This window comes from Gavialis gangeticus, unplaced genomic scaffold (assembly GCF_001723915.1).
Source record: "Gavialis gangeticus isolate Ggan-Ray unplaced genomic scaffold, GavGan_comp1, whole genome shotgun sequence".
Taxonomy (NCBI): domain Eukaryota; kingdom Metazoa; phylum Chordata; order Crocodylia; family Gavialidae; genus Gavialis; species Gavialis gangeticus.
The window spans coordinates 76,497,276-76,505,667 of NW_017729024.1; the positions used below are offsets into that span (position 1 = coordinate 76,497,276).

The 8,392-nt window shown below is 39.9% G+C and overlaps 1 protein-coding gene across 2 annotated transcripts in view; it reads right to left on the minus strand.

Moving 5' to 3' along the window:
• EPB41L4A (erythrocyte membrane protein band 4.1 like 4A) overlaps positions 1 to 8,392 on the minus strand; it is a 285,877-nt gene that overhangs the window by 103,053 nt on the left and 174,432 nt on the right. For both annotated transcript variants that reach the window (XM_019517262.1, XM_019517261.1), the window contains exons 7-9: positions 7,107 to 7,194; positions 4,187 to 4,275; positions 3,736 to 3,799 (exon numbers count right to left, since the gene is read on the minus strand). In XM_019517262.1, coding sequence (XP_019372807.1) covers positions 3,736 to 3,799; positions 4,187 to 4,275; positions 7,107 to 7,194 — 241 coding nt within the window. The remainder of the gene's footprint in view (positions 1 to 3,735; positions 3,800 to 4,186; positions 4,276 to 7,106; positions 7,195 to 8,392) is intronic.

Here is an 8,392-nt window from a genome sequence, read left to right on the forward strand (position 1 = left end):
GGGCAGACCCTACGAGGAGAGGCTAAGGGACCTGAACCTGTTCAGCCTCCACAAGAGAAGGCTGAGGGGGGACCTAGTGTCCATTTACAAACTAGTCAGGGGGGACCAGCAGGCATTGGGGGAGTCCCTGTTCCCCCGAGCACTACCAGGAATGACAAGAAATAACGGTCACGAGCTAGCAGAGGGTAGGTTTAGGCTAGATATCAGGAGGCACTACTTCACAGTCAGGGTGGCTAGAATCTGGAACCAACTTCCAAGAGAAGTGGTGCTGGCTCCTACCCTGAGGGTCTTTAAGAGAAAGCTAGATGAACACCTTGCTGGGGTCGTTTGACCCCAGTACTCTTTCCTGCCATGGCAGGGGTCAGACTTGATGATCTGCTCAGGTCCCTTCCGACCCTACCAACTATGAAACTACATTAAGGGAATGCAACAGCAAGCACAAAGACAAAACACTTCCAGTAATAGATAGGCTCTTCTCATTATACTGGTATATCACTGTGAAGTGAATTTTATTGATTTAATTGCTAACAAAATCTGGAGATATAAATCCAAACCTAGCAGTAAAATAATGTTTATAGTTTCCATTATGATATAAAATAACTTCACTATGGATGTGATCATTTAACAAACTCTGAAGTCTTACATAAGTGATAGGAAATTCTAAATTTTGGCAAAAATTTTACCATCACCATTTTGCAGAGATAAGTTCAAAAGTTCTAATTTAACTAACACCCATTTTTAAAGACCCCAAGAAAAACTAGGCACCAATTATTTTTAACTGTTGATTAAAGTACCGTGGTGACAATTGTTTTCTTAGTTCTTAATATAAATTTTAATATGGGGCTTATGAAAGGTGTAAACTTGACAGTCCCCAAGACTGAAGTTCCCTATTCACAGAACAGATAGACCACAGCAGCTCTCAAAAACTGTCCCTCATTTTCAAGAGTCCTATATGAGGGGAACACTCCTGGTTACAAGTTGCACTGGTAATCACTGCAGTGTTTTGCTTCCACATACTATCTAAAAATTAACCATACCACCACTACCAGCTTCCCCTTCAATCTTTACTTTAGTGCTCCTGGTTAGGGACACATTTAAACATGCTGCTGATTTAGGTTCACTAAGAGCCCAAATGAAAGCCCAGCAAAGCCAATGGGATTTGTTTCATAGACTGGAAATGGGCAACTGAACAGCTCCTAAAACTGCACCACATGTGATGATATCTTCTGTGATGTTCTGTACTATGAACACAGTCAGCCCATAGCATCAGTTCTGTAATAATCCAGAGCTGATCAATTAGAGTCATGTCATGAAAAATGTGTGTGTAGAGAATCGTTTTTCGCACCAAGTAGCTACAATGAATTTAACTGATACTTAAGTGAATAAGAACTACTTGCCTAAGTAATGCTTTTTAAGATTTGACTCTAATGTAAAACTTGTAATTATTTCACACTCTTCAGCATTTGGAAGCAAAATGTCATCCATTCTTATATGCATAAAATGATAATAACATACAATTAGCCAAATCCTTCATTTGTGTCTATGTTTTAAACATCTTCCCTTAATTTGTCTTTCAAGGGTCTAGTATGAACACCTGCCATCCTGTTCATGCCCATAACATTCTCTAGTCTAAAAAAGAAATGCAGACGTTAAGCTTACTAGTACAGAACTCACTTGGTCTGTGGACTCAACTTTTTTAGACAGGCAGTTGGAAATTTCTGCTGCTGCAATACTAATGCTAAAATGCATAAACAATAATCACCATGCCAAATGAGGAGTGACAGCATTATTATGGTGGAGGAGCATTCTTTTCATTGTGGATATTGTTTCTCATCACAATCTAAGGTCCTGCTCACTGAGCTGGGCACTGCATGCAGTATTCAAATTGAAATCAACCCAGTATTATCTCCTAGGTCTAAAATCCAGTACTTTAATCACAAAGCCAAACTTCCTCTTCCTCAAATTTATAGCTCTTTGTTCAATTAAGCTTAAAATCTCCCAAGTGCTTCCACCACTTCTTGGAAACTCTGTTAAAAAATCCAATAAATTTCACTGCCACAAAATTTTTTCTGATATTCAGACCATTTTTTCTTTTCTTATTATTCTACTGATGCTTGTTATATTCCTTATGTAATGCTATATAATTATTCTCTCTTCTGAGTATTTACTCTTTGAATATTTTTAGCCTTGGCCACTGCAAGCATATGGCTGCATTTCTCGAATCAAAAGTGAATGTCTCTTCACTTCCTTAGTGATTCAATCTATGCAGCTTAAACTAACCTGAGAAGACTGAATATACAAAAACCCCAAAGTTGACTGTCTGTATTGAGTCCTATAGATTATTACAGTAGCACTTCAAATGTGCATTAGCTGCAGTGCAAATTACAATGATTTTACATATACAGTGCAGACAGAAGTTACATTTGTCGTGAAATCAACTCCTTGGAAGCACTCTACAGCCATGCCCTTATAGAAGTGCATGGCTACAGAGCACTTTAAAAGTGCCCAATTGTGTGACAATTTGAACACTCATTCCGTAAGGGTTCAGACAAAAGCACTCCAAAGCAGAGTGCCTTCATTAACATCTATCAGTGTGTACCAGGCAGGGTTAATCTGATACAGCCCAACCCCACCCTGCCACGCCCCCAGTGCCATCTTCAGAATGGAGGGTGGGGAGGAAGAGAGGGAGGAGAAGAGGAAAAGAAAGCTTGGTCTGGGGTTGGCCCAGCCTGAGCTGGAGAGTAGGGTGGGTGGATTTGTAGCCCACCTTGGGGGACTCCAATCTTCTAACCCACCCAGTCCACTCCAGTGCAAGCTGGGCAAAACCCAAACCAAGCTCCCTCCCCTCCTTTCCCTGCCCCCCATTCTGAAAAGAGCACCAGAGAACCTGCTTGGGGGAGGGTTCTAATGGAGAGCAGCTGCAGACATGCATCTCAATCCTCCAACCCACCAGACCAATCGGCAAACATCTGCTGGGCAGGGGGAGAGGGGAGATATTGCAACTCATAGAACTTCCTACAAAGTACCATGAGTTACAGCAGGGAGCTGCATGTCTGTCACCACCCACAGTTTCTTTTGCTACTCTTTAAAACAGTTTCTTTGTAATACCTGTCAGGGTCTGAAATTACCAAATGCAGTTAGGCAGCTTGACTATTACAAGCACATATAGAACATTCATAAAGTATAAGCCAAGAATCAATATTTAGACTGCAGACTTGTGTCCCCCTTCTCAAAGATTCCAGATTTCCCATTCAGCTTAGTAAGCAGCTGCAATAAGTCCACATGCTTCACACAATAAGCGCATATTTGCACTATCAAGCAGCAATTAATGTATCACTTCTTTTGAGAAGTGGACTTATTTGTACATGAATGAGCATTCTGTAACATTCTAAATCTTCTGCCTTACAGATGACAGAGGAACAAATCTGGACTATATACAATAAAGTCCCCTTCTGATTTCCTTTAATAAGACTCACCTATCTTGCCTGCCAAGTGAGGAACATATAGGCAAGAAAGAGAAAGCCTAACCCTCTCCTCACTCTCTCTCTTCACTAGAACTTCTACACTTAAATCTTCTTCCAAAGACAGTATAAGTAGAGTCTTCTGGTAATAGTTAAATTAAAACTATTAATAAAAGTAGGTCCATTTCATGGTACAAATTAAACTGTTAACAGCTAGATTAGATTAATTTCAGGATTTTTTTTTTCTTTCAAGTCTGAAATAAAAAAGACTTACGTCTTTTCCCAGCACTCTAAGTTCAAACTGCATTTCCTTGAAGTGAACCTTCGTAATTCTAGGCCTATGGAAAAAAAGATATAGAAAAAATTATGATATTTATAGCCAATGGATAGAAAAGATACAAAAAAGAAAAAGATGCATTTGAATGGGACAAAAAGATGTCTTTCTGTTAGTCATCAACATGTGATAGTTCTTCCAAATGCCTCAATGGTTTTGCGCATTACCCACCACAAAAAGTTACACTTAAACATATGCATATAAGCATGGAAACATAAATCTCTTGTAATATTATGTACAGAAAATACTTAACCAATTCATTCTATACAGAAAGACTGATTTGAGCTAAGATTCTTGTTTGTCTTTTATAAAACTGACAAATGTATCATATTTCCCTCATAGCCATATTATTTTAATACAGACAACACTGTTAAGTTATACAGGTACATACCAGAAATATTTCCCTACTTGCTTTTTATTCTTGTAGACAACAACTCCTACAGGTGTTAATCCTAAGAAGTATTCAGACTTGTTCTCACCCTGGAAAACAAAATATATGCCATTTTATTATTTATAGCTATAATTTTATTTTTACAGATATTGTCTGAGAGGATGGAGTAGTGCCAGGGGCAGGGAGCTTCAGCAAGTCACTATTTCTCTGTTTCAGATTCCCTATCTATAACATGGGGATAATGATCCTTTATAAAACATTTTCAAATCTACTGCTGAAAACTTCTGTATAAGGGTTGATCATCTTCTTATCACCATCATACTAGCCAGTGAATTCTACCCTACTCTTACTTACTGGATGAACCTTATCTCATGGGAGCAGTCTTTTAGACTTTAATGGGACTGCTTTCATAAAGATTACTTACATGAGACACTAAGAGTGAAAATTAATTCGAGTAAACTGTCATGTTTCGCTCTCTTTGCATCTTAAAGTTAAGTGCTGTTCACATTTCACACTTGACATGATACAGTATTTACTCATAAAATATATACTTCTGAACTCTACAGTAGGTTCATTCTACCGTACCATCCAAGATATATGAATCATCAGTCTTATCACGAAACTTCTGCAGAACTGAAAAGCTATAGTGATTTTAATGGGAAATCATACAGAGGTCAGCACTTTAATTCAAGGGAAACCCTGAAAAATGACATAGCCATCTATCTCCCTGAACTAACCAGAATTCATGTATTGTATTAAAACAAAAGCAGTTTTTAGATATTATTAATCCCATAACCCTTTGTATAATGATAAAGGAGCTGACAGTGTAGCAAAGCTCCTTGACACATGGAAGGGACTTCCAGCGGAAGAGAAGTTTCTTGCAATATTCTGAAGGCTCCAAGTTATGTTGATGGCTTCCTACAAGTAAACATCCATCTGATTTTTGTATTTTCTGTATTCTGATAATCCAGTTTGTATTTCTACAAGAGGCTCCAAAGAGCTCTTTTCCCAAACTGATACACAAGCCAATCTGCTGGTTTAGGATTCTGGCACTTGGCACACCCACGTAAACATCTTAATCATAGAGGCCAATTTCTCTCACAGCTAAACATGAACTTCCTACTACATTAGAAACAAAGAAACAAATTATTTCTGGAAGACTAAGCATGGGAGTCCTAATTATCAAGATTTCTTGGAGAAACTGGGAGAAAAAAGTGAAATGTAATAAAAGACTCAAAGAATAAACTCTGTATCAAAACCTGACACCTAACAAATGTCATAGCCACCAAGAGAAGGTGCATAATGACAGGCTGGTTCATTTCACTGGAGTATAATTTTGCAGTTGGCTTCTTTTTATTGAAATACTGGTGCCCAGGAGTGCTGAAGTGTGCTCCAAAATAAACCATCTGCTGTGAGGGATTCAGAGCACTTTTTTCACAATGAATGAAAAGGTGTTTGACAGTAATGAGAAGCCATGGTTCCTTTCCCAAGTTAAACAGTTCCTAAACTCTCAATGCTTATCGCTAGCCAGCCCTCTTGGTACAGAATAACAAGAAAATTATGTATTTGATGTATTGAAATTAGCTGTTTTGCTACAGCTTCCTCAGATCATGGCAAGTATTCAAAACCATACAGAATGAGCTCCTGAAGGTAAGAGGTGAGAATTGGCAAGGAACTGTCTGTAAGGCAAATTAAGGTCTTTGCAGTGAGCCTGTGACTGGAATAAGAATTGATCTTACCAAGGTTTCACTTTAGAAGCACTGTAGGCCAGTGGTCTGTGACTTTTGGGAGCCGTGGACCAAAACAACCTGGCTCGGGTCTATGGCAGGCTAGTGACCTGGGTGCCACTGCCAAGGCCTGATGCTGCTTCTCCCTCCCACCAGAGTGTGGTACAGGCACAGTTCCCAGCCACTCAGCCTCAGCATATGCATGGGGCAAAGCCCCAGGCTCTATACACCAGACCCAGTGCAAGCCTTGACTGTAAGCTATTTGAGTATGTTTACACTGCAGTACGCTCTCCTGAGTGAGCAACTGCTTTTTTTTTGCTTTTTTTCTAAAGGGACACGCATGCACCTACACACACACATTTTCATCAGTATGTTTGCCCAATATGGGCCATGTGTTTTACAGTCATGTTCAATGTTGGTTGCATTTAATCAACTTCATGGTTGGCTTCCATTACTGAGCACATGCTACTTTTGGCAGCAGCTTAATGACAGACAATGTGGGGGTGGAGACGGGAAATGGAGGGATGTGGGAAGGCTTACCTTCCTGAGCTACTGCTACCACTGCTTCTGTAACAACATCAGCAGCAGCTCTGGTAGCAGCAGCCCCATGGCTGGGCTCCCTGGAAGCAAACCCTGGTGCTCTGTTCCCCGTCTCCCGCCTTCACCCTGATGCATACATATTAGGTGCACAGCTGTGCCTGTTCTTGCCCCACTCACCCCCACCCACACCCCAGATATACAGCTTGGTGCAGCATTGTGCTGCCTGGCTTTTATGGCCAGGCAGGGGCAGTGCAGGATTGCTCCAGCCATGGCAAATACTCTCAGGGGAGCTGAATCCCACTCATCCCATCCTAATTACACTACTGCTCTTTTACCTTGGTCTGACACTTCCATTAAATCTCTCAAATTTTTTACCCATAGTATTTGTTCACCAAAATGAATTGTATTTTGTAAGAAAATACAACCACAATCTTTAACCAAAATCCATTTAGCTTTCTTAGGTATAAAATAATTTAGTCCATGCTCCCTAAAGGTACTTTTTCCTTCAGATTTCTTGCATCCTTTAAAAAAACAAAAAAAGATATCCCCTAATGACTAAGAAATATAAATGCATTTTTTCTACCTGAGTGTAAGAAACTTTTTGTAATACCATTAAATTTCAAGTATTTGACGTTCATGAGAGCAGTACTTACATAGACAGGATGGAGATCTACTCCATACATTTCCAGGGACTTGGCCACACCCAAGTAATTCAGTTCTGCCTCAGAAGGAACCTGACCCCTGTAAACATTATAATGAATAAGAATTTTGTCTCTCACACTGGTGTAGCATCAATTACTAAAATAAATCCTATTAGTAACACAACTTGCTCAAAACTGTACTACTGACATAGACTTCCATTGTCTCCATGGTATCATGCCCCTGCAGGTTCCAGGTAAAATGGATCATAACAGGCTCTAGCTTTCACTACACTGTCTGTTACAAGCTATTATATAGTATTAGTTTGTTCACTTAACAAGCTATTATACTTTATATATTAAGTACATTGAAAAAACCCTCCTGTCCCCAACACATTTCACATTATTTCATCCTAATGTATAAAAAGCAAAAGATCTTTTATTATAAATAACTATTAGCAAGAAGGCCACTTTGGGATGGCTTCCCTGTGATGTTCCTGGGAGCAAACGTGGACAAGTCCACACAGTACTGTGTCCAGTTTTGGGCCTCCCAATACAGAAAAGATGTGGACAAATTGGAGAGAGTCCAACAGAGGGCAACAAAAATGGCTAGAGGGCTGGGGAACATGATATATGAGGAGAGGTTGAGGGAACTGGGCTTATTGAGTCTGGAGAAGAGAAGACTGAGGGAGGAATTAATAGCAGCCTTCAACTATGTGAAAAGTGGTTCCAAAGGGGATGGAGCTAGACTGTTCTCAGTGGTGGCAAATGACAGCACAAGGAGTAAGGTCTCAAGTTGCAGCAATGGTAGTTGAGTTTAGATATTAAGAAAAACTCTCTCACTAGGAGGGTAGTTAAACACTGGAACAGGTTACCCAGAGAGGTGGTGGAATCTCCATCCTTGGAGGTTTTTAAGACCCAGGTAGACAAAGCCTTGGCTACAATAATATAGATGGGGAGGATCCTGCTTTGAGCATGGGGTTAGACTACATGATTTCCTGAGGTCCCTTCCAACCCTGATTTTCTATGATTCTACCTGCAAGTTTCACTGCACCAATCAGGAACTGCTTTAGCTGCATATGTGGAGAAATGATGGAGAAAAACAGAATACTAGGCATGTGTTTTACATCAGTGATGAAAGATATATTATATGAAGCAGTCTGAGTAAAGCCAAAACTTTAAAACCACAGATATCCTCAAAATTGAATGAGTTCTTCCTTTACTAACTGTCACTTATACCACATACTCAGTACTGATCTCTGCTCATAGGTCACACAGAGGGAGGGCATGGGGGGGGGGGG